Source organism: Hippoglossus stenolepis, chromosome 20 (assembly GCF_022539355.2).
Source record: "Hippoglossus stenolepis isolate QCI-W04-F060 chromosome 20, HSTE1.2, whole genome shotgun sequence".
NCBI lineage: Eukaryota > Metazoa > Chordata > Actinopteri > Pleuronectiformes > Pleuronectidae > Hippoglossus > Hippoglossus stenolepis.
The window spans coordinates 1,348,668-1,375,570 of NC_061502.1; the positions used below are offsets into that span (position 1 = coordinate 1,348,668).

The 26,903-nt window shown below is 39.8% G+C and overlaps 1 protein-coding gene across 4 annotated transcripts; it reads right to left on the reverse strand.

Moving 5' to 3' along the window:
• Positions 1 to 10,598: 10,598 nt before the first annotated feature.
• si:dkey-119m7.4 (uncharacterized protein LOC560629 homolog) lies at positions 10,599 to 25,342 on the reverse strand. Of its 4 annotated transcripts, none has more exons than XM_035144746.2 (10): positions 25,092 to 25,342; positions 24,800 to 24,981; positions 23,615 to 23,718; positions 23,310 to 23,464; positions 22,629 to 22,797; positions 22,113 to 22,251; positions 19,898 to 20,004; positions 14,590 to 14,801; positions 14,292 to 14,400; positions 10,599 to 13,475 (listed from the first exon to the last, which is right to left on the reverse strand). In XM_035144746.2, exons 1-10 carry the CDS (start codon positions 25,138 to 25,140, stop codon positions 13,160 to 13,162), a joined length of 1,542 nt encoding a protein of 513 aa, XP_035000637.2. In that variant the 5' UTR covers positions 25,141 to 25,342; the 3' UTR covers positions 10,599 to 13,159. The 4 variants fall into 4 exon arrangements, with proteins under 4 accessions (XP_035000637.2, XP_035000638.1, XP_035000635.2 ...); XM_035144747.2 differs by having other exon boundaries at positions 25,088 to 25,342; XM_035144744.2 differs by having other exon boundaries at positions 10,599 to 12,650; positions 13,263 to 13,475; positions 24,800 to 25,342.
• Positions 25,343 to 26,903: the final 1,561 nt, after the last annotated feature.

Below are 26,903 nucleotides of genomic sequence, written 5' to 3' on the forward strand. Positions count from 1 at the left end.
TACGTTATCGCTTTTATTTTCATACTGGCAGAGTTTTCTAAGGAGCATTTAAAGACAAACCCGGGGTCTGGTCCATTGACTGACAGCACGGCCGTCCAATCAGAGGATAGAACATTGGCACTATGTATGTATATTTTTTGTACTTAACATTGTAGCGCCATCTTCTGTCCAGACAGGTGACGGGAAGCGGCAAGGGACAAGACCCGACGTTTGCGACACCTTCATGACCTCGTCGGCCTTGCCTTCTGGACTGAGAGCGCATTTAAAGGTTCAGTGTGTAAGGTTTAGGTGAAAGGGATCTATTGGCAGAAATTGAATATAAAATAATCCTAGTGATGTGTTCACTACTTTGTAATCATCTCAATTGTTTGAATTGTTGTTTTCTATACCCTAGAATGGGGCCTTGATATTTAAATACTTTATATTTACATCAGGAGCGGGTCCTCTCTGCGGAAGCCGCCATTTCTTTAAACAATAGGCTCTGGATCATGTAATATGTGCTGTTTCACCTCGTTCGTACATCTTGTTGAAGACGCTTGAGCGGCATTTCCAGCTCCATTTGAATGTCCTCCACGTGATAATAAACAATAACATGGTAATAAAACAAGATACAATTAATAATAAGAAGAAATTATGAAATAGATATTTTAAAAATTATAAAAAACACAATACTACATCATAATAAACTGTGAAAATTCTAAAAAGCCATACAAATGATAAAACACTCCATGAAAGCCAGGCTGAAAAGATGGGTTTTAATTTAAGAAGAAGACTCTATCTGCCAATAAACCCCCAAAAAGAAGAAGAACCCACATTTTCAGCACAATTAATTCAATGAGTTGCTCTGTAATAATCTTTCTCTGTTAGCTTCTGTAATGTTTCCTGCAATGGCACACTGATCTTCATGGCCCCGGTTGTCTGTATGCATTTGTCGTACTCCTTTCAATCAATCAATCAAATTTTATTTGTATAGCTCATATTTATAAATCACAATGTATCTCACAGGGCTAAACAATGTGCCTCATCCTCTGCCCTTAACCCACAACAAGAGTGAGGCAAAACTATGGAAAAAACCCTTTAACAGGAGAAAAAAACACAGAAACCTCAGAGAGAGAGACACATGTGAGGGATCCCTCTCCCAGGACGGAGAGAAGTGCAATAGATGCCCCGTGTAACAGAGAACAGCAAAATGAGAGTATTTACAACATTGATTGTAATAAACAGTTTGTAACATAATGGAAAGGAAATTAATTGAGGAGTTATTGTCAGTAATGTAATGCAATGTGAGTATATTGTATATCAAGCAGTCCTTGTATTATTGTTGAAAATAAAAGTCCACGATTAGCTGCCACCACGATCAGAATCCACCACCACGTGTTTATGGCCACCATAAACATGTGGTGACACTTGCGTTCTAGTTAGTTTCCTCAGTGTTCTCATTGCTAGATGAACTCGAGGTGGAGGAAGAAGAGGAGGACGAAGAAGAGGAGGAGGTGGAAGACAAAGAAGAGGAGGAGGAAGAAGAAGAGGAGGAGGTGGAAGACAAAGAAGAGGAGGAAGAAGAAGAGGAGGAAGAAGAAGAGGAGGAGGCAAATTCGTCCACTGCTGTTAACCCTGGTGGATCTGTGGCTGTGTTCTGTTCATTAAGACCCTTCCTGCATACAGGACACGTATCATGCTGTGGGAAAAAAACAAAGAGTCCTTAGTCTGTTCACCATCAATATAAATGTTATGAAGATAAATTCCGATGACTGTTTTGTTCTGGATGATCAACAGTATCCCCATGTGCTACAGATGTAGCACAGATGTAAGGGATGATCTGATCAGCTTTTTCTTTGCACCCAGTTTGAATGATTCAATACAAGTGTATTCAAATAAAGAGTCAAAATCTAATATTGTTATTTTCTAACATCATGCAACAGCACACAAATTACAATTAAAATCACTCCTATTGGCATTGGATTGACAGCTACCTGAATGGTGTCATTTCTAAGATTTGTGCAGCATCTCATATAGCTCTAGTGACAGCCATTTCTCCTGGTAGAGCAACAATTGTCCCATCAGAACTTGGAGGGTAAGACTGAGCATGGGGTTACCGTCTCTAGATTGATGCGGCTCTACAAGTTGTAAGTATCAACTCTTAAATTGTCTTATTTTTTAAAACAATGCCACACACACACACACACAAACACACACACACACACACACACACACACACACACACACACACACACACACACACACACACACACACACACACACACACACACACACACACGACACACACACACACCCAACAGGCACATTTTTAACAGTTACTAGTTCAGTCTAATTATCGGTCTAGCGGACACATTGAGTCTTTCCTTTGTTACTTTCCAAATTATACTATAGTGCCTTTATAGAAAACATCCTAATGTTGGACTGCTTTTCCTCTTTGCCTGTAAGAGAACACTGACGTTTCAAAAATATCTTTAAGCTACAGCAGCACCAAAGGAATGTCTTAAAAATGAAGGCAGAGATTAGTGGTTTTTTTACCCAAAGTATTGCTGCGTGTGTTTTTGCTCAGTAAATCACAGTCTCTGCTTTACCGATGCACTGAAACTGCCAGCTGCTGGTTGTTTGAGTCGTGTTGCAGTTTAGTGTGAGGAATGCGGTCCAATGTTTTAAGACAGAACAACAGTTTGATATACAGTTTGGTGTATCTGATACCAATCAAACACTGTGATCAACTGTGATCAATGTCTGATACCGATCATGCACACATATGTTTTAAATCATTGAAAAACATGTATACCTGTTCCAGCCATGGCACTATACAGTCATTGTGAAACAAGTGACTGCACGGCAGTTGTCGTACACTCTCCTCAAGGCTGTAGCTGTCTTTGCACACAGGACACTCTAGACTAGCACCTGCACAAACACCAAAATGGCATTACAACATTACTTTGTGTGTTGTGTGTGTTTGGGAAATATGTATTGTGATTAAGTTCCGTTGTCTTGTTAAAGACAAAATGCTATTATTGAATTGATTTACAGGGTTAGGATATGTGATCGTTTCTATTGTTAGTAGGTGTGTTTGGATCCATATATGGAGCTAGCACAAAGGACAACACTGATCCAAAATGACTTTTCTGTTTTGATGGATCACTCTAGGAAGCAGAGGTGCTCCTTGTGCAGAGTGGGTGAGACACAGTGAGTATGTTACTGTGAGTGAGAGTTAGATAGACATGCAGGCACTCACCCGTATGTTCCTCTGTGATGGAGATGATGGGTAAACTCTGAATACTTTCTGTGTCTGCAGGAGGAGGTCCCATGTCTTCTAAGTAGTTCGGTATCTACAAGTGAAAAAGAGCAAAATCGTATTAAATGACTGAGGTCATCTGCATGAAAACAAGTTCTATAAACCACACCTTTAAGACATACTTTTTAAATATTTAGCTAAACTATATGGCCATTATACCTCTGATTTGATGGAATAATTCTTAAAGAAGTTTGATCTTCCAGCTGCAGAGCTCCATTCTGACAAAAAAGTTATATTTGTTTTTCGTGTTAACTGCCAACACAGTACCTTCCATGTATCCTGAATTCTGAAAAAAGGCCACCTCCTGAAATGGATGTGCAGCCTAGTCTCATTATATTGCTATAAAATAACCATCATTGTAATTAATTATTTCTTATGACACTTTAAATAAAGCAAGTCCTTGGGATCAACTGAAAAGCTCTTGGGAAACTATAACTGTCTGTGTGACATTCATTTTTATTTCCAATGTAATGTAAAAAAAAACAACAACAAAAAAACTTTTTGTACCTGTCCAAGTACACCCAAGATGAGGTCCACTGGATTGGCATATCGCATGACCCTGCAAAAGTAGACAGAAAAACCAAAACAGAATAAGAAAACAGCAAACATTTTTATCTCAGTGACATTTGACAAAACTAAACAAACATTACACAGTGTACTTTACATACAGTGTTGTGTGTCTTACACTTACCATCTTCCTGTCCTGATATGTGGCATGGCTGAAGGTGCAATAGTTCCATGTAGTAACTGGTGGAGGAGTCTGTTGCAGGAAAATTGTTTTTCAACAAGGTACCATTGAGAAATTATAGAAAATGTCTGTACATATTAACAATTTTATGGTTAAAATATATATATAATAAATATAGATGGTAACACTACATGTTTGAGGTTCAGCATTTATAGAACTAAATATAGAATACATGCTAAACATGCTAAAATTATAACAACGAATATTCGGTGTTTTATTTTATGAATGAGGTATTTTTAAACAGGCATAACACAGCACTACATTGTATTTTCATTAGTTAAAGGGATAGTTCACCGAAAATGAAAATTCACTCATTGTCTAGTCACCACTATGCCGATGGAGGGTCTTTGTTAGAGTCCACAAAACACTCTTGGAGTTTCAGGGGTAAACAGCGTTGCAGCCAAATACAATACAATTGAAGTAACTGGTGACTCCTTCTGCTCCTGTCCTGTCAGCTAAGTTTCCGTAATTCCCGACATTCATATTCAACTCGAAACGGCGTCATTTACACCATGTTCTAAATGACGCAATTTCGAGTTGAATATGAATGTAGCTGCTTCCGGACACTTGGATGACACCGCAAGAGCAGTAAGGAGGCATTTTATGTAAAAAAATATAAAAATATATTTTTTACATTTGGAAAATGTATCACTAGTTACTTCAATTGTATTGTATTTGGGTGCAACACTGTTTACCCCTGAAACTCCAAGAGTGTTTTGTGGAGTCAAACACTTCACCCACCCCTCCATCGACATAGTGGTGAGTAGATAATGAGTGCATTTTTTGAACATTTTTCGGTGAACTATCCCTTGAAGTATAGCTCTTCATCTTAATGCATCATGTCACTAAAATTACGGGCTGGCTGTGGCTGAGTGGTATAGTGGTCGTCCCCCAACCAGGAGGTTGGCGGTTCGATCCGATAAAAGTGTCCACTAAAAGACATGTAATGTGAAGTCTAAAACTGGAAATGTTGGATAATACTGGATAAGTATTGTCTGCTATATTTGTGTCCCACACCAACCTCCCACACATAATCATCTATCTCACCCGGGGAAAGCAGCCACACCCCATCTTCGCCTGTATCCTGGCCGCAATGCCATTCCCCGTTCCGTCCGCAATTGTAAGGCAATTTCGCCAATATCCCAAACCAATGGATGACGCACGAAGGGAAATGGGATTAAGTATTGATGATCCATGTTCTAGTGGAAAACACAATGTCAAATCATGGGGCAATGTGCAAAATGTTCTTGTAGCTGAGCTTAGTTTGTATAGAGCCACTGACCTCTAAGGGTGCGAGGTTGAGAGCATTGCTGGATGTTGTGGCTACAGGAATGTTTTCAGAACTGAAGGAACACAGTTGTGAAGAAAGTAAAAAGCAGATATGCATTTAAATATCAAGTGAATACAAAATAATCTTCCATACCTTTGCTCCTCAGGTAAGTCCTCAGTGAAAACAAATCCACAGAGTGGACAGGTGTATTCCTGCAGTGAAAATACGAATGTCAATATTTAGTAGATATATGCCATGATATATATATTTTAAAGTCATAAAGTTTAGTTTAGAGAGTAAGACAGGTGTTGATTAGATTTTATTTTTATTTTGAAGGCTTGGTGCTGCTGATGAATTGTATAGTGCTATACAAAAAGGTTTAGTTTTAGTTTGGTTCGCTTTTTAAAAATGTGGTACATCATTGTTGCCTAAAAACCCTCCAGGAGCTTATAAAGTTGCATTCTCCACAAAGAAATTCTCAATAGCTACATTTACACACAGTAAAAACCTAAACATAGACTCATTTGCACACACATTAGAAACACATCTCTAGTTCATGAAAGTATACACAAGCACATTAACAGACTAGTAACACTATATATGTGAATAAGAGTTATCACATGACAAGTTAGATAAAAGAGAAAATAATCACCAACAAGGACAACACACAATATATGTAATATGAAAAGCCATTATACTAATCTGACTAAAGCAAATATTGATTGGACACATCTTATATTGGCAGTTCATATGGAAAGTATTTGTGAAAGCAATTTTTTAAAATATTACGTGCCCAGAATTCCATATCTTGGACCCTCTGAGGAGTGTGCTGAACTGAGATTGGGAATTATGGGAATGAGTGGGTCTACTACCAAATAGTCACAACACTAGGGACATAATGGGCCTCATTTACTAACAGTTATGTCCCTAGTGTTGTGACTATTTGCTAAATTTAGGTACGAACATATTGATGAATCCCAGATTCGTGCGTCAAACGTTAGCACAAATCTGTGCTTAAACCATGCGTACTAACGTTTGACGCACGAATCTGGGATTCATCAATATGTTCGTACCTAAATTTGTTCGTACTCGGCGAACAAATTTAGAACTTCCTCAGACCATGCCTACGCACAAATGCTGAAGGCCCGGCTGTCCTAGAAAAAGTAAACACACCCTTTTGACTTAATGCATATTAAAACTATATTTATTCAAATAAAAATAGTAGATAGACAGCAATCATTTAATTTACTAATGCATTGACCAAATGTATTAAAATACTATGAAATCGACGCCCTTTCATCTTCATCATCACTATTAAAACCTACTGAATTCATATTTATGTTTCTGGATAAACGGGGCTTCGCTTCTTCTGCAACAATGAAGTTGCTGCAGAAGAAACTTCATTGCAGGAGAGGAACTCTTCTGTCTGCGGGAGTGTGTGTGTGAGTCTGTGTGTGTGTATTTGTGCTCGTCTCTGTCCCTCCTCACACTTATACTGATAATCACATGTATTTAGTTATTAATCGATGAAGTCGGATCATGACTCCGGATCGTTTCCCTCACTTTAACCCTGATGTCCTGTGCGCGTCACGTTACGTCTCGTGTTGTGTAGCAGGTCTAAACGTGTGTCTCATAAACTAGAGAATCAAACAAACACAAAGTAAAATTCAGTCCTGTACGTGTCCTAATAACTTGTGATCAGTGATGGTGTTCAGCACACCGCTCTCTTCATGACAAGCGGATGTCCTTGTATGGAGAAAAAGGAGGCGTGGCAGTATGCTAATTGCAAAGAGCGGACACGCGCTTGTCAATTTAGAATGATTCTGATTCACAAACATACGCATTGGTGGTGAGAACAAAATCAGGTGGTGCGCACGTGTCATAAATCCGATTTTGCACAAGCACTTATTTTCTGCGGAGAGTAAGAACATTTCTGCGCACATGTTAGCAAATGAGGCGCATTAAACTGTGACAGCCTTACTTCTCTTCACCATATAACCACAGAAAGCTAACAAGCACTTCTGGAGTTTTAATAACAGCTGGCTGGAAGTGACAACATAAAGACAATAACCTGCAAACTGAAAACTGATTGATTCTGATTAACAGTGGAAATATGCGTACTTCTTTGAGCCAACTCGCTACTGTTAAACACCACCACTCCAAGATAGTTATTTGATGAGTTTTAAGTTGCAGATATTCAATATAGTATGATGATGCCTCTAAATCACAGGATCATTCAATGAGCCTCCTCACCAACCTAATTACTACCATGTAACTGTCACTCTGGACCGTTGGTGCTAACTAGTGTAGCTGAGAAGCAGCAGTCTCAGTCAATGCTGTGTGCACGAATACACACACAAATAAAACAACAACAGAAACAACATATAATTTCTACTTCTTCAACCAAGCAACCGTGGCTATTGGGTTCTTACCAGTGAAGGCGGACGTATCTCTGCTGAACACTGGTGACAATGAAAGTGTCTGGGCTGTGCAGGAGGTTCAGACATTTCTGACAAGAGGAGTAGTTTGTATCTTTAGACGGTGCCTTGCCAAAAAAGGGATCGTCTGCCAGAAACTCAGTCCGTTAAAGTTGTGCTAATACAGATGCATTTTAGCCCACCCAAGTATATCTCCATGGTGAGAACGAAGTTATAAGATAAGACAAGTTAATTATTACCGTCAGAGATCAAAGGCATTAAAGGGTAATAAGAGTGGCTTCAAACTGTAGAGCAAATGCAATCTAAAGGAAAACTGGCACTCAAAGGCATTCCATTACTTCCCATTTTTCCTTTGTAGACAGTAGGTGGCGCTAATACACTTTGATGTTGGTTGCCACTCACCAATAAAACGAACGAAGAAGAAGGGGGCACCAACACAGTAGGTGGCGGTAATGCACCTTGATGTCTGTTGTCACCTGCGCAAAAGGTTTTCGTTACACGGTCTGACCGTGGCGTGGTGTCAAAGTTTACATGGTCCAATTTACTCAAAACTGGACATCTAAAATCACAGCGCCCCCTGGTGGCAACAGAAAATGTCTTGTTTTTTGCACGGCTTACACTTTGATGTACTCCTCCTTGTCCATTGACACAACCATGTCAAACCTTTTGAGAAGGGCCTCAAGACATTGATGATGAAGTCTTATGGAAACTGTGAGTTTTCGTCGAAAACCATTGTAGTGGTAATTAACTTCAGTGTACTTTGTTCAATCTCCCTCAAACTGCATTTGTGTAACAACAGCCCCCATTTTTAATTAAGTGGCCATTTTTTATAATTTACACATGCTGTATTTGAACAAACCCTCCTAGAGCTTTCATCAGATCAACTTTAAATTCAGATAGTGTCATTTTAACTCCATGGAGATTAAAACTACCTTGAATTTTTAGTGTTCGTCACACGGTTTGACCGTGGCATGGCGTATGGTGTATACGGACTACATCCCTCTTTGCTAGCAAAAGGTGATAATAAATGAGAATGTGCGAGAGACACTGTAACCATGTGACCCCAATTTAAAATATAATAATATTTTTATAATATTAAATGAATTTACCCGAAGTAAGTAGGTTGTAAGTGCATTATTTTTTCTCATAACATGTCAAATGGCTGCCCAGTCTATATTTCCAGTATAATTTTGGAAATAAATGAAGAGTGTGTCTGGTAGGCTTCATAATATTCTGGACTTTTACACATTGACATCAAAATATTAGAGATCTGCTTCTTCGATAAAACTAAATCTAATTAATATTATTAGCTTTATTTCACTTCCTTACACTTTTATCATTATTACTAACAATAGTAAATATAGTAAATTATATATGTCCCCCTCAGATATTGCATTTAAGAAATGTGTCCCCCCCAACAATGAGTGGAAACACGTAGTCTCGTACTCTTCTATTCCGTGTCATTATTCCATATCAAAGTTCCAAACACTGTAGGAAGGCTATTTCAAACTTTACATAACATTACATATCATTTAGCTGACACTTTTTCCAAAGCGACTTCCAATAGGTGCATTCAACCACGAGGGTACAAACTCAAAACATCAAGAATTATTATTATGTGATGTCAATGGGGAGCTCGTTCCACCATTTGGGAGCCAGGACAGAAAACAGTTGTGATTTTGTTGAGTGGCTAGGTGTCCCTCTCAGTGACGGGACGAAACAGATTGGTCGATGCAGAGCGGAGTAGACAGACTGGGGTGTAGGGTCTAAACATGTACTGGATGTAGGCTGGGCCCGATCTGTTCTCAGCACGGTGTGCAGGTACTGGTGTCTTGAAGTGGATACGGGCAGCCACTGGTAACCAGTGAAGGGAGCAGAGGAGCGGCAAACTTTCGTATGAACTGTGGTCAATCAAATACTTTAAATTCTTTATTTTTATTCTATTGTCCTTTTTTACATTTCTTTATTCTCTTGTCTACTTCATTCTGACCTGCCTGCTGCTGTAACAAGTGAATCTCCCCGATGTGTTGATCAATAAAGTTCTATCTAATCTAATCTAATCTACACTTAAGTTTATCTTGCTATACTATGAACCTGTGACCTACTAATCTGTACGTCCTTTTTAAATGCAAGTCATCAACAAAAGGTGAGGCACCTGTATGAACCATTTGTAACAACTTTCAAAACTTAATTCACTTCCATTGCTACAGAAAATGTCAGAATGTCAACCCGTTACTTAAAATGTTGTAATTGTCAAGTTTAAATGTCTACCTCCACCAAGGAGGGTTGTGTTTGTCAGCAGGATTACACAAAACAGACTGAACAGATTTCCACAAACTTGGTGGAAGGATGAGACACTTCTTTAACATTGATGAGGCTTTTTTTTTTTTTTACATTTTCACCACTTTCACATAGTTAATGGATCTTGATAAAGAAAATCTTGATATCTATGTGTCTGTGCAATTTGGTGCGGCTTGATTGAATCTAAGGGGACTGTTGAGCCTTGTGGGAGGTATGCGCCCCACTGTGGGCCATTCTAGTGAAAACAGTGACATGACATGCACAAGACTGAACGTTAGCCAGCATGATGTCTATGGATGTATTAGCTAAAGATAAACATGAACTATGAACTATATTTTAGGCCACAGACTATATTTGAGCTCTATAGCACAGTGCTAAAACAAAGTGTGGAGATGCAGGAGTATGGTTAGTCGAACACTATGTTTCTGTGAAGTAAGATTTATAGTGTAGTATCTTTCTCAGCTTGATAGTCAGCACACTGTTGGCGCTGCAGGGGAGCAGAAGGGACACATTGAGGCAAGGCAGTCAGGAGTGAGCTTATTATTTGGAAAATTTGTCCAAGGGCCTTTATATAGAAATCATTCCACAGGCTATACATTTTTAAATTACAATACAAGTCTTTCACATATTAGTAGTAAAAAACATTTTTACACATATTTACAATCATACTCCTCACACCTTCCAACTTCCATTCTGTGAAGACATAAAGTTGTGTTGTCTCCAAAGCAATAGACATCCACTTCATCAACATCCCTGCTGTCTTTCAGATGTGTTTATATCTGGACTTTGGGACACTAAGGCCCAATCCCATTTTACCCCTTGGCCCTACCCCTTCGTTTTGCGCGCTCACGTGTAGGGGTAGGCTGTCCCAACACCTGTAACACCTTGTGTACGCCACTTCTCATGTAAACGTTGGGATTTATAAAAACAAACTTGACTGGAGAATGTGCGCACTTCCACGCTAACTCTGACCCATGCGTACAAACATTTTGGAGACGGGAAAATGACAATGCTGACGTGAGGTGGTGAACTGGAGCCAGATTATTGATCCACTTCATCATTAACATTAAAACCAACAGTGTTATTTGTGCTCGTAACTGTAGGGCCGAGGGGTAGGGCCGAGGGGTAGGGCTGGATACCCCTCCAAACAGAGATTTTTCAGACCCTCACTTACCCAGAATCCTTGAGAATCATCGGCATGCTGGGAGAGAGACCCACAAATGTAGTATTTTCTCCATTAATAAGGATTTGAAGATTACGATAATGATTGTATTATTTTAGTTTAATATAATTTCAATGTATTATGGGCACTTTTTTCACAACAACCTTAAAAAAAAAAAGATCGCGCTAGCGTTTTCTGCATGATAATCCCATATTTTTGCATCTACTACTGATGACGTGTCAGGTTTTCGCGACGACTACTGGTGATGTAACGGCTTCTGGAAGGGCTGTCCCAATTCAAAGGGGAAGATTTCAACCACTACCCCTTGTGACTCCGTTTCAAGGGGCAAGATAACCCTTGAAAACAAGGGGTAGGGGTAGGGCCAAGGGATTGAAATGGGATTGGGCCTAATTGTTCCCTTGTAAATTTCTATTTTCACTTGACAGTGTTAAGAATGGCATATCTGGTACAGATTGTCAATCACTTTTCACTGTCTCTACTAATCAGACAGATGACAATGCCTCTCTGTGTTTATAGTGACTTGTTGAATGAACTTTGCCTCCAACACCTGGAGACAGCAGTGTTTGGCTGGTGTCAAGCAGTTTATGTACATACATTTGAAATGACAGAAATATACAAGTAAAATTAAACAAAAGCACAGAAATCAGTAATACTAACCCCCTGGCTGGCGAGGGTTTGTGGTCTGTTACATAGATGAACAAGACAAATACACATTTCTTCTTTCTGTGCATCATATCATAGTGGGGAGTGTGTTTGCGTAAGAGAGGAGGAGTAACTGACTGCACGGAGAGGGATGTAGACTTACTGTACATGTAGCACTGATAAAGCTACAACTTTCAAAACACAACCAAGCTGAGACTGAGTGGAGAAACAACTCCGGAATCATTAATGTGCTGCCGCTGTTCCGACCTTATACTGTGTACGTATGTGTTGAAACCTATAGTTTTCTCCTTTTCAGAAGTCCAACACTGAGGATTAGTGAGATTTGTCCTGTGGTAAAACAACAGCAGGGATGCACAGGTGGGGGTGTGTCCAGGCAGTTGAGTTGGAGGAAGAGGCTTGAGTGCTTGCATTCATGTGATTGACCAATGCGAATCACAATGCAGCAAAAGTTGCATCAGGTGTATCAGGTGTTTTTGCTCACCAATCTCTATCCAATTGCAGCAGCAGGAAGCTGCGTCCAGCAAAAAAGCTTTGAGACACATAATGTACACGAAATGCTCAGTCAGCACAAAACCACAAACAGACAATTGTCTTTGGTGCAGTACTGAAAAACATGGAGCGCCTCATGGGATGTAGCAGCTCATACTGATGCTGCCGTTGTTTGTCAGTCCATCGTGGTGCTGCCGGTGTTCATGTTCTTCAGAGACGTGTCAAAGATGACTGGCTTCACTCCGCCGTCCTCTTCACTGACAGAGAAAGACACAACAAGATTTTATTCAAAATGTTTAGAACTGAATCTTTAAACTCTATCACTACATTTTTTGAGTACACAGAACATAACCATATGGTTTCCACTCATTAGTTCACCTTTCAATGCTACATTATTGCACTAATTAATAAAATCCCCTGATCCCAATGTTTAATGGTATACAAATTCAACATACAACATTTAAAGGATCAGTTCACCAAAATGACAAAACAAAAACAAAAAAACATTCTCCCGGCCCCATCGTGGTATCTTTCTGTGCAGATAGTCTCCAGATATCACTCTTTGAGATTTTGGTCTGTTCCAAAATACAGCGGAGATGAAAATTCAAAGTTAAAAGGAACATTTACAGCAGCATCTCTTTAGGCAGATCATCTGCCTCATGCAAAAACATTTTCATAGTCTTAACCCAATATTTTTTTTTTTTCTGTAATACTCGGCAACTACAATAGGTTGCCTTAGATGGCAATTTAATGGAGGCCGATCATTTCAATAAAAAAACAAACACACATCTGAAGCATGGCTCATACCACTAGAGTTTTTTTTTACTTTGGGTGAACTGACCCTTTCAAAACAAGTGCTGGTGTCAGACCTGAGGTTGGTTCCCTCTATATCTTCTATAGTGTCAGGTAGGGGCCTATTGGCGGTCTCAGGCAGCAGCAGGGTGAGGGCAGAGCCCAGCAGAGGGCAGAGACCACAAAGCAACATGGGAGCCTGAGGACTGATGCTCCTCAGCAGGTACATCATGGGAGCCAGGACTCCTCCAGTGCGCGCACACATGGAGCTAAGGCCGATCCCGTTCTGTCTGTAAATTAGAGTGTAATGAGAAGAAAGACAGACCTGAGTCTGAACCTAAAGGCAAATCATTACTGCGTCTGCTGAGTCACTTATTCTGTGCCCTGTCTCCATGTTATTATAGAAGGCCTTCAGAGAAACATCTGGGGCCTCATTTATAACTGTTGCGTATGCACAAAAGAAGTGGCCTGAAACTTGTGTACGCCACTTCTCACGTAAACGTTAGGATTTATAAAAACAAACTTGACCGGAGAATGTGCGCACTTCTACACAAACTCTGACCCATGCGTACGAACATTTTGGAGATTATTGATCCACTTCATCATTAACATTAAAACCAACAGTGCTATTTGTGCTCATTACTGTTCCAGACGAACCTTCAATTGAAAAAGATATAAAACAACTTACAGCAAATTACGTTCAGATACCATTTAACAGCAGAGTTTCAGAGACGAGTCATTAATTATTATTATAAATAGATTGCTCTAAATATATAAATACTGCGGTGACACTCGTGCGTAATGCTGCGTGATGGATGCATGCACATGGAAGGATGAGGAGGAAACGAGTGTTCCGTGATCACAAAGATTTTTTGTCCCATGATGATGACTGATCAGCTGATGTAGAATCTATCGATCTGTGATCTTGGATCTTTGTGCTGAACTGAGTCCAGTATCACACGGATCGACCAACGGAAAAACTGATGCATTTGGCGCTATACCAATAAAATTGAATTGAATTGAATTTATTTCAAAACCGATGAGACACATTTCTGGCTCAGGAACTTTGCTGGCACTCTTGGAGAGAAACATGAAGGCCTACACACCTGATCACAGTGGGGAACACCTCCGCTGAGTAGACATAAATAATGGACAGAGAAGCTGTGATTCCAAACTTCCCAATCATGGCCAGGACTGTTCTGATGACAGATAGTTCTAGAGGAGCAGGCAAAGAAAAGTCACACAGACAGTAGGAAAAAAAACAAAAAACAAAATAATAAAACTACCTTCTATCCAACCAACCATTTTAGAATAGAAAAAAATCACCACTGATGCAGAACTTTACTACATTTGGCTCTCACTAATATATGCGAATTTCCTGAGTAATGACGTGTGCGTCTGTACCACTGGGGATGAAGATGGTCAGCAGGCAGGCTGTGCCGCCCACAGCTAGGAAAGCTAGCTGGGAGATCTTGCGGGAGCGGTTGAGGGTGAACAGGGTGATGGTGCGTGCAGGCATCTCCACCAGGCCGAAGATAAGCTGGGTCAGATAGATGTTCATCCCAAAGTCAGAGATGTTGAGGGACAGGCCGTAGTACACCAGCACGTTGACGAACCTGAGACAGGCGGGGAAATGGCATAATTTTGGATGGGAGATTTCATGTCATTCACATAGTTGATCATATAAAAAACACACTGTCACTGTCCCAGCTCACAATATTGGGCCTCATTCAACATGTGTGCAGAAATGTTCCTTCTCTGCTCACAAAAAGAGTGCTTGCTCAAAAATCGCAGCTGGATTCATTTTGTTCTCACCACCATGCGTATGTTTGTGAGTCAGAGTCATTCTAAATTGACAGGCGCAGGTCCGCTCTTTTCAATTAGCAAACTGCCACGCCTCTATTTCTCCATATAAGGACATCCGTTTGTCATGACGATAGCGTGTGCTGAACAGAGAAGTGGAAGACACACACACACACACACATACTCCGACTCCTGCAGACAGAAGTTATGATGCAATGGAGTGTTTTAACTTCATTGTTGCAGAAGAAGCGAAGCCCTGTTTATCCAGAAACATCAATATGAATTCAGCAGGTTTTTATAGAGATGATGAAGATGAAAGGGGGTGTCAGTTTTTTAGTAGTTATAGTTATTTAATACATTTGGTCAATGCATTAGTTAATTCAATTATTGCTGTCTATCTACTATTTTTATTTAAATAAATGGAGTTTTACTATACTATGCATTTAATTAAAAGGGTGTGTGTTTACATTTTCGCATTGTCTGATGAACTTCTAAATTTGTTCGAACAAAGAACATTAAGGTAAGAACATATTGATGAATCCCAGATTCTTGCGTCAAATGTTCGTACGCACGGTTTAAGCACAGATTTGTGCTTATGCACTGTTTTTGAATGAGGTCCAATGACAAACCTTCACCAAAAAAATCTGTTGCTTGACACTAACATTCTTAACACCACCACCAGATGGGGCCAGAGTAAGGCATTTTCAAGTCCTCAACAGAGACTTAAAGGCATAGTTCACTGAAAAATGAACTCTTTATCTTCTCAACACTATGCCGATGGAGGGGTGGGTGAAGTGTTTGAGTCCACAAAACACTTCTGGAGTTTCAGTGGTAAACAGCGTTGCAGCCAAATCCAATACAATAGGAGTCAATGGTGTTCTCTTCTTCAGACCTAATAAAACGTGTGTGCCTCCATACCGCTCGTGTGTCCGGAAGCCCCGACATTCATATTCATATTGAAAAAAGCTAAACTTAAACTTGTGGTTTGCAGGGGAGACTTCCAAATACAAAATTCACAAGGGAATTGAAAACATTTCAATATTTCATCTATCAGCTCTCCTTTAAGTTCAACCTTCCACCCTTCACTCATGGGGCGCTGGTGACTCCACACTACCTCAAGTAACTTACACTCCAGAGTCCGGATTCAAAGCCAAATTATAGCAGATCAGTTTTGGTCACAGTTCATTCGTGACCTTCTTCCCAGTTTACAAGTACGGAGCAAATGGCTAGCTACGGAAAGCCTCAAAGAAAATATGTGGTACTGGTTTTGGATCCTCAACTGCCCCGAAGCCAGTGGCCTAATGGGAAGATCACAAAGGCCCATCTCAGTTCGGATGAGAGAGTCAGATCGATGGATCTTCAAATCAGAAGCGGCCTACACCAGAGCTGTTGCACGTCTCATCCCATTACCCTCATAAATGTTGGTTCCTGGTGGACACAAACAGTACTCCCAGACCAAGACAGTAACTCTGCACAGGCGCAGCTATCTATATGAGGCCTCCACACACCTGAGCAGACCCTTTGACTCACTGCCATTGAAGCTCCCTGCCATGCATCAATGGAATGTAAGAATGTCATGTTTATCTGCAGTATCTTTGATTAATGTGCAAATTTGAGTTACTTATCAGTATACATTTTATTTGAGTATTTAATGTTGTTTCGATGACTGGTGTTTAGTTAATTATTATACATTTTGCACTATGATTCTTTGTACTGCAGAAACCATGACAAATATCCTTCGAACTGCAGTTCCCCTCGTCATCCTCCCTCTTTAACTTGAGGTCTTAGGCAGTCAACCATAAACCTAAATCTTAAACTTGAGAAAGTTTAACTGTGAGCATGTTGACATAACAACCACAACCATTTTTCTACATTCAGATCATGTTGACTGTTAAAGATGAAAAACAAACTCAAAGGTTGAAACGTGTAATGCTTGGTTTTCTTTGTAATGGGTATTGGGCTGTGAAAAGCAACTAACACAGCTGAATAACTATCTTTGAAAGAATCTTCATAGGTTTCACTCACACAGTTCTTTCTGAAAGAAAAGTATTTCACCCTCTAATTGGATTATTTTATTATGTTACTACATTTCATCACAGTGGATGATCTGAGAGTATCTAGGTTTTTTGTTCATCATTCCAGGGGCAGATATTCCTTAGGTTTGTAGTTGTTTTCATTGCTGTTTGGTTGCAGGACTAAACAAAAACTACAGAACCATTTTCCATGAAATGTTGTGGAACTGGGGTGGGGCATGACCCAAGGAGGAAACCATTAAACATCTACAACACTGATCTAGCTCGGATTATGAAAGTGAACCTTAACAAGACCGAACTACTTTTCCTTCCAGGGAAAGGCTCTCCCACCCACGACCTGACTATTACCTTTGACAACTCCGTGGTAGCCCCCATCCAGACCGCAAGGAACCTGGGTGTGACACTCGACAGTCAACTCTCCCTTACTGCCAACATTACTGATCGTGTATATGGGCTTGCTGCTCCGTCACTGCGAGGGACAGCTAGCCACTCAAAAAAACGACTGTTTGCTGTCCTGGCTCCCAAATGCTGGAACGAGCTCCCCATTGACATCAGGACAGCAGAAAGTCTACACATCTTCCGCCGCAGACTAAAGACACATCTCTTCCGACTACACCTTGGCTAAGAAGATGATGGTCTAATAATAAAACGTAAATACATAAGTTGCACTTATATATTGCACTTACATGGAGCACTTTGTAGTTTGGCTTTTTGAAGCTAATGTACTCACATGATTCCTGCTGTTCTGGGTTTGTACCCTCATGGTTGGATGCACTTATTCTAAGTCGCTTTGGATAAAAGCGTCAGCTAAATGATATGCAATGTAATGTAATGTAACACCTGAGCTCCTTTTTTAATGCAAACATGGACCAGTCACTTTTTCTAGTCATTACACCTGTTGTCTTTGTTTCTACTCTAAATGCTGCTATTATACTTCATTTGCTGCGTTTTAGTTTTTATATAATTTTGTAGATGTACATTACCTTTTATTTTGCACTTCTCAAACAATTTCAGCACTATTCCGGTTTGCACAACTCACATCCTACCTAACCTTTGCCTTTTGACTGCGTACTATGTTGTGTTTTTATGTCCCTGAGTACTTAATATGTAGTGTACTTATATGTTTTGTCTACTTGTATGTTTACGCCAGGAGTTCCAGAGAAACTGCATTTCAATCTTGCCTATGTCCTGGACATTTTGCAGAATTGACAATAAAGCTGACTTTTTGACTTTGACTAGACTTGGTCCGCTGAGTCTGTTGTTACAGCTGTCAGGAGTCCTGTTCCTTCTTGCCTTGTTGATGCTCTAGGAGTTATACATATATAAACAGCATTTTACTTGCTGAATACTTGCTCTTGCTGCAGCATTAGCCTGTGAGACTTAATGTTCAAACCAAAGTTATTGCAAACACCCATTTTATTTTCATATATCCTTTCAGATTGTTTGCTGTTGGTGTGTTTGTAAACAGGATTATGCAAACACGACTACTTGGATTGGATGAATAGGCGGATTCAGAACTTCAACATGGCTGAGTTTTAATGATATTGAGAATAATGCATAAATCTCAATAACAAAGAATACCTGGCAAATTTATGGGTGATATCTGTTGGGATTTAAATGTGGTTTTATAAGGGGGCCTGGGTGCCATTCTAGATAAATTGTAATTTATATTCATTTCATACAGCAAGGTCACTGCCTGTCTCTAATGAAAAAAACAAATGTAATATCATGTTCCCATCAAGTTACGTTTGCATTTCAGAGAAGAAAGCCAGTTCAGAGACCAGTTTTAGCCTTGAAGCAAGTCATAGGGCTATAAATTTCAGAAAAGTCAAAAAGTGTTAAAGGTAAACCAGCTACGAACGTTTCAAATTGTCAGTAGATGAGTTTACCTTTTGGTGTAGAGACTGTGAGGGAGCTGCTAGCTGTGATGCAGACTGGTAAAATGGATCTATCATGTCTCATGAGTTCCTATATTAATTTATAAAACCTTGTGTATTCATAACATGTATAAACAACCCAGAAAAAGTCTGTCCTCACTAAAGGCATCGGTACATCCCATCAAAAATGATGACTTGATGAATTATTTACATTCATGCCTATACTTCATATAGTGACTGGCTAGCTGTACAGAGGTGAGAAAGTAACTAGGACTTCTCTCTGTACTCTCTTCTTTTATCACTGTTAATTACTTATGTCTCACAATAGCACAATGGAACACAACCCTCTGACTTTTCCCTTCACATGTTTTTGGACAAAACGTCATACAAAACTTGTTTTTTTCATTCATTATCAAGCTTAATTCAAAATTGCTGTTTAAGTATATGCCTGCATTAGCACGCCAGGTTGTTATATCTTTATCCACAATAAAAGTCCAGGAACAGCGATATCTTTTCCTCTTTGTCCTATTTCACTCTGCAAACAGCCACAGATAACTTATAAGCTGCTTTCTTTGTTGAGTCTGTTTCCAGCCAAACTCAAAGGTTCTCATTTGCATACAATTCAATGAGTATAAATTCTTATTTGACTACAGCCCATAAATGCTAACAAAGGTTGATGGCAGCTCTTGTGCTGCTGCTGTCACCAAATAACTATGTAACCATTAGTCATCTGACAGTGGCAGCATAATGACACTTGGTCACGAAGGGGCAGAATCAATATACATTTTTTCCTCTTGAGTCAACTGCCACTTTGCCCCAAACCATGTGTGGGCAGGCTTATATCTTCATTTGAATATTGTGTATAACATTGTCATAGAATGTAAGGACAAAACAGACAGAAACATTTAATTTCAGATATACCCATGGGGATGTATTGTTAGTATGTAATGTGTATAGAGAGCAATGTAATATACAGTGTAGTGTTCTGCTGATACTCACCAGAGATAAAAAACAATCAACGACTGCTTCCTCATTTTTGGGGTTCGAACAAGATCTATGCAAGAGTGAGTTTCCTTCACCTTTGTTTTCCCTTCAGTTTTATAGCCCTGGTGAAACAGTGAAGAACACAGTGAGTAGGAGACTTTGGAGAGAGGATTATAAAGTGACTCAAACACAGGGCTGTTCCAGTGGTTTGCATATTTAAATGATAACCAGTGATCTAAACGTGCATTCAAAGTGGTAAGTGTTTGGTCAGCCTTAGCCACATCCATTTGTTGGACTGATTCAGAGCTTGTTTCACTTTAATATTTAACTCTCACTGCTAGAAAAGCAAGAGGAACTACAATGATGTGTTGCACTACTAATGATTTTGAAGTTCTTTTGTTATAAAATACAAAATAGTTACATGTTGACAGACACTACATTTACTTGATGGCCTTTTGGTGGTCAGAGACAGTATGCAATTAACTATGTTGCTATCAGTAGTAGTAACCCAGTGTTACCTCCAAGGTCAACTGTTGTTTGTTTTAAAGCCTTGTTCACAACTACCATATCCACTGATTAGAATGTCCTCACTTTGTTCTGTACAAGTTGGTCCTGAGGCTGTCAGCGTTTTGACGGGTCTCGCTATAGATTGGGTGATTTTCACGACCTCTTTATTTATTTTTTTTCAGGAAAATAACTACCAGCAGACTCACTTGAAGGGAGCTGTCAATATTTCTCAGTGAAGGGGTCAGTCAGACAGACTTTCTCCACAGTTTGCCTGTCACACGTGCACAACGCAGCAGGGGATTGTCTACTCAGCCGCATTTTCTTTTTTGCCTTGAATTCTGCAGAGGATCTCCTGCTGTGTTCTCACCTCTTCTCCTCCGGACATTCTCTGGACTTTTTTATCGGGCCAGGCGTAGAAAGTCCGGAGACTGTGGCCTCCCCTCAGATAGAATGTGGACAAAGCTGACCCCACACCCAACTTCTAGTTTCCTGCTAAATGTGACTAATGACATCAACGGTATCGATGACAACTCTTGTTGAGTTAAAATACATTGTTTAGAAATATGAACAATTGTGTAAGCTAAGCAGTCAAATTGGAATATATTGAAACTAAATATTAATCTGACATTACATTTTTCATTATCATTCTTATTTGATTAAAACTCTAAATGTTTAGGGAACATCGGACGTGCTAACCTCCGCTAACTTGGCCAATGACGCGGTTTCAAGTCGAATATGAATGTCGGGGCTTGAGGACACTTGGATTACACGACACGAGCAGAATGGAGGCATGTTATGTTTTTTCTGTTGTTTTATTACATCTAAAGATTTGGTCACCAGTTACTTCAATTGCCTTGGATTCGGCTCTAACACTGTTTACCCCTAAGACTCCTGAAGGGTTTTGTAGACTCTAACACTTCACCTGTCCCCCCCATTGGCATAGTGGTGAGTAGATAACGAATTTCTGGGGGAACTATCCCTTTAAGAACTCAGTATGATATATTTTTTAAACCAGTCTTGGGTCTAATATGTATTTCTTATTATTCCTGGAATTTTCAATCAAATTTTATTTGTATAGCCCATATTCATGAATCACAATTTACCTCATAGGACTTAAAAATGTGTGACATCCTCTGCCCTTAGCCCTTGACTAGAAAAACCACCAAAGAAAACCTTCTACCAGGGAAACGTAAGGGAAATGTAACATTTTGATCATACATAATGTAATCATGTTAATTTCCCCTTTGATTGATCATGATTGAATCTTATGCAATGTAACCTTGATCATGCTGTATCCTGTACAACTAAATGAATCTTGGCCTGATTGCCTTAACTAAGGCATTGTTGCCTTGATGTCATCAGAAGATCCTGACCGTTGGCTTAGAAACAACCTCAACCAGGGGAGGAAGGAGCCAAATGTATAAAGAGAAAGAAGAACAGCTTCCCATCGTGTGCATATTACAAACCAAGCTTTTTGTCTTGTGCACCATGCTCTGAGCATTAAAGTGTGACAATACTGTTAGAGATTTGTGTCTCGCTCCTCGTTGTCAGAATGGGATTGCAGGATTGCCACGAAAGAAGAAAATGTAGAAACCTCAGAGAGAGTCACATGTGAGGGATCCCTCTCACAGGACAGACAGAAGGGTAATAGATGCCACGTGTAAGGCAGAGCACATCAGCAAAAACATTTTTCAAAGATTGAATAAATAAAAATAAAAATTACTTGTTGCAGCTGTACCGGATACAATTCGTGATCTTTGGTGATGGGCTTCCCGTTCATCTGCGCTGCTTTCCGGATCAGCTCCCATGCTTCCTCTTCCCTGTCATTGGCCATTAACCAGCGAGCTGACTTTGGCAACACCCTTAAAAGAGAAAAGTACGGGACGCTTTGATATACATTTTATACCTTAGACAAATTGACTAGAAATGGCGAGAAAAAGGGCAGGTGTGACAAATAATGCTGGAACACCTATAATGGAGTACAGTCATTATTAAATTATAAAATTTATCAGGAACACTTTGTCTGGCATGCAACGATTGGCACCTAACATACACTGGGCTTTAGCTACACATTTTGTTTTCAATCAGAGGGGATGAAAGGGGTTTAAATTTATAATAGACCTCCACAATCACAAGACATTTCTCATTAAAATTATTGGTGGACAGTTTTGGAAAATACTTTTTGCCTGCTTTTCTGGACACACTGTATCAAATACAGCTCACACTGCTGTCCACTTACCAGATGTAGAAGACGAAGAGGAAGCCAGGAGCTGAAATGGCCAGCTGCAGTTGTCGCCAGTCTCTTATGAGATATGCCAACCCGGCCAGCAGAATGTAGCCAAAACCAAAGAAATAGTCAGTTATTATACCAGCCAGCATTCGCTGCTTCGGTCCTGTCCATTCTGTGCCTGTATGGAACATAAATATGACAAGAGATGCACATAAATATTGAATGTACACACAATAACAACATTGAAAGTGTATATTGGGCTATGACATTAACATACATTTTCTGTTAACATTTCATCAAGTTTTAAACTGTCTTCAATTCTATCAGTGTCATGAGGCTTTACAATTATGGTTCAAGTGACCAGTAAATATCCTAAATTGTAATAATGATACCAAAACTTCAAAATGCTGTGCATTAATAATTTGTAGTCTCACCCTGATTATGAATCCCTTTTAGGGTAAAACATACTGTTAGAGTACTCAAACCTTTTAAACTAAGCAAGTCTAATTTCTGTCAGTTATACCCCCGCCTTTCTATCATCTTGACTGTCACATAAAGGCAAAATGTCAGTCCACAATTTACTTATTTACAGGTATCCACAACCTGTTAGCCAGCTCGCTGTGATTTTGTGAATAGCTTTCTTTTGTAAATTCAGAGAAAAAATGCATACAATTTGTACAGCGCACTGACCTAGAACAAACGCATTCATGATAACTCCAGAGATGGATGTTCCAACTATAAATCGAAGGGCAGTGTACATGTAAAAATTTGGCGCGAAAGCCGCACCAACCCCAAATACTGCCTGGGTGGCCAGGTTGATGAGGATGATGATCCTGCGGCCGTACCTGGAAAAAGAAAACATTTTCACAACTTGGTCATCAAAACGAAACTTTAATTATACCGACGCAAAATTCTACTTACAAAATAAAACCAGGGAGCAAGGACTTCAGAGTCATGTCATACATTAGATGGTGCTCTAAAGATAGATTGCTTACTTATCAGCTAAGCTCCCAAACAACACAGCACCAACAAGGAGACCAAACATGTAGATGGAGGAGCCCATGTTGTTCAGGCTAGCATTGTCACACACCAGGTCCCACTGCAAGGATCAAAGGACAAAATGTAAAAGCAATTTCCATTTCAGAAACTCTCACTCAGCCTAAAAGAGTTGGGCAACAGTAAAAGATCTGTGAATGTAAAACTGTTGTTAGTTTGACTGCTGGAGTGAGATAGCCGATGAAGATGAAGTATATTCATGGTCCTCAGAGGATAATGCCTGATAAATCATTTTTGTGACACACCTGGACCTTCTTTTGTGCCAGGTTATGCCCATTTTTTCCACATGAAAAAACACTTTGGCTTGGTAACTGAAAACTTAATGGGTGCTGGAAATCCATGTTATTACCATTGGACAATCATAGTGGGTTATATGAAGGACTTAATAGGTTAAATCTGAATGATGTTGGTGCTACTTGAACATTTCCTAGACCATATTTTCATGTATATATGAAAATATCATATATATGATAAACCTGTTTGATTTTGATGTCCTCATTGCCTTTGCAGTAAGCCAGAGAAATAAAGTATAGCTATAAGAATCAAGAAACTCAATACATTGCAGCATAACATTGCAGCATTGCAGGACAACTCTTGAGGCTTATGTCCCAGACAACAGTACTATTTTTGATCAATGTTTTAATAAAGGCACTAGTTATGTGATGGCTAGATTTAGAACATTCATTGTCCTTGAGGTGGTATATCAGCGACTTGCTCTGTTAGAGAGCAAGCTACTGTTTAAACTATTTCAATCATTGATATTATCCACAGAGCCCCGGCCTACCAGGGTCCACAGTGACAGACTGGGCAGATTCCTACGTCTTCTAAATCAACTGCAAATGTCCTGCCTGACGTCCGCTTACTGTGGTCCCTGCTTTGTCTGATCACTCATGTAACCACTAACGTTTCCCACCCTGCAGTTTCATGTGTTATAACCTGGCAAAGGGGCAAGTAATATAAATGCCTGCACTGCCGGCAGAACCCTCGCCTTATTTAACCCTCTCTCAGATATCAGTCCACTGTGAACTTTTAAGCCCCTAGACTTTTCTAAGCAGCATTTTAAACCCATCAGGTGAAAATGTAGATTCAAGAAAACTTAAATCCTGAATCATAGAGTAACTTACCTCAGTTACTATGGTGCTTTTGAAAGTGTTGTTGCTGTACTCCCAGTGTCCCTGGCAGCTCCCAGGAGGATGCCCATCACCAAGAGTTACAGCATCGCTGTGGTTCAAGGGGACAGTGCATGACAACTCAGACTGGCCATCAGGCTGGGTCAGAAGGCTGAAGTTCAAAGTGGCTGGCATACCTGTTGAGGGCCAGGTTGGGCGGCATAAATGAGGAGGAACAGCCCCGGTGAAGACAGAAATCAGCATGTGGAATGCAAGAAAGATCTGAGGTAGACAGATCCATACATACAACGTCTTCTGGAATTTCCCAAAGCCTCCAATAAGGCCGAGGATTTCATCAAAATTCATTTTGATCACGCTTTGCAGATGCCCACTTGAAATGGGCAACACAGTGTCCAAAACTGCTCCTAAGATGAGGCTGCTGAAGAGGCACAAGCAGATAAAGGTAGAGAACCAAGCGTCAGTCAAATGCAGGATAAAAGGTACAGAAGTGTCCTCATTCAGATACAGTCACACCTGCAAACACTTTGCACTGCAGCCTTGGCTATCTGTAGTGAACTGTGGAGCTCTCTGAGGGTATATAACCTCAGTGGGATGGGAGTGAACAAAAGCAGGAGGGAGGTGTTTGTCCTCTGAGGGAGGAGCTGCAGACTAAGCACCCCACCTTCTCACTCAAAATCTTACATAACATAAAATGTATCTGATGAACCAACTTTATGATGATTTTTCACAATTTTGACATTGACCAGTTGTTAACTGGTCACCTTTTGACATAAGTGACACAAACTTCCCATGTGTACATTCGGGGTTGGGTGGTGAGGGATTTTATGTATTCAGAATAATAAAATAAATAAAATGAAGGATTGGTTTACCTTTTTTTATTGCTTTAGCTTGAATTTTGTTTCAATGATCTCCACCACAATGTTAATTAGCCCGTCCTCTTTCCTGGAGTCTGGAGGTTTTGCTAAATCAGCTGGCTCTCCTGGATGCAGGGAAGGAAATTGCGACAGTAATAGAAAACATTAATGAAACACTGAAACAATTACTGGATGTCCTCACAAATAAATAAGTGCATGGCTGAATATGTGTGTGTGTCATTTGCTTTAGAAAAATAAACCCATAAGGAAAAGTGAATAATTTCATTACCCTGGCATGCTGTCTCCTGCACAGCCTATGGCTAATGGTGTCCCCATCCCAACCGGAGCACTTTGTGCCTGTCTGGTTTTGCTTCTGCTCCGGTTGGGATGGGGACACCATTAGCCATAGGCTGTGCAGGACACAGCACACCAGGGTAATTCTGCACACCTTCTTAGGTGTATAAAGGAGCTTGCTGCCAGCTGTGTGCAAGAACATCGAGTGACTCTTGAGCTGCCCAAATATGTGCTCTATTAAGGCACAGGGGGGGGGGCGTGGATGTCATTGTAGCACACCCCTTGAGGGGTTTGAGGCTTGGCAAGTTAGAGCAGAACTATATATTATATATATATATATATAATTTTGTAACCTCTCATATATGATTTTCTTTTGCTACTTATTAATCAGTTAAACTCAACTACAGATGCACAATTTCATGGCACTAGAAATTGTTGGGTGTGACCTATCAATTATAGGACAAATTGTGCATCTGTAGTTGAGTTTAACTGATTAATAAGTAGTGCAGCCAGGAAGCCTAACATTCGGCTGCAGTGCTGGTTCGCTACGCCTTAATGCAGCGTCTTCAATGATGGTTAAAATGCCTTGTTTCAAAATGTATACTAAATAAAGTTGTGAAATTATTCACTTTTCCTTATGGGTTTATTTTTCTAAAGCAAATGACACACACACATATTCAGCCATGCATAGGTCACACCCAACAATTTCTAGTGCCATGAAATAAAAAAAGGTAAACCAATCCTTCATTTTATTTATTTTATTATTCTGAATACATAAAATTATAGGACAATAAACAATTTAACGAAAGCCAAAACTGTTACATTTAAATATGAACATTCTCATACACTCTATTGTAAACTAAGTAAACTATCTCAACTGGTATAGTTGAAGATTTGAATTAAGACAAGCAATGATGTGGATGAAAGGGCGTCAATTTCATGGTCATTTA

Coding starts and splice junctions, on each gene's coding strand:
- si:dkey-119m7.4 (XM_035144743.2), bottom strand. CDS start 25,150: ATGAATTTTGATGAAATCCTCGGCCTTATTGGAGGCTTTGGGAAATTC. Junction 22,252..22,628: donor CTCTTCGTCTTCTACATCTG/GTAAGTGGACAG, acceptor TTCTCTTTTAAG/GGTGTTGCCAAAGTCAGCTC. Junction 20,005..22,112: donor ATCCGGTACAGCTGCAACAA/GTAATTTTTATT, acceptor CTGTTTCACCAG/GGCTATAAAACTGAAGGGAA.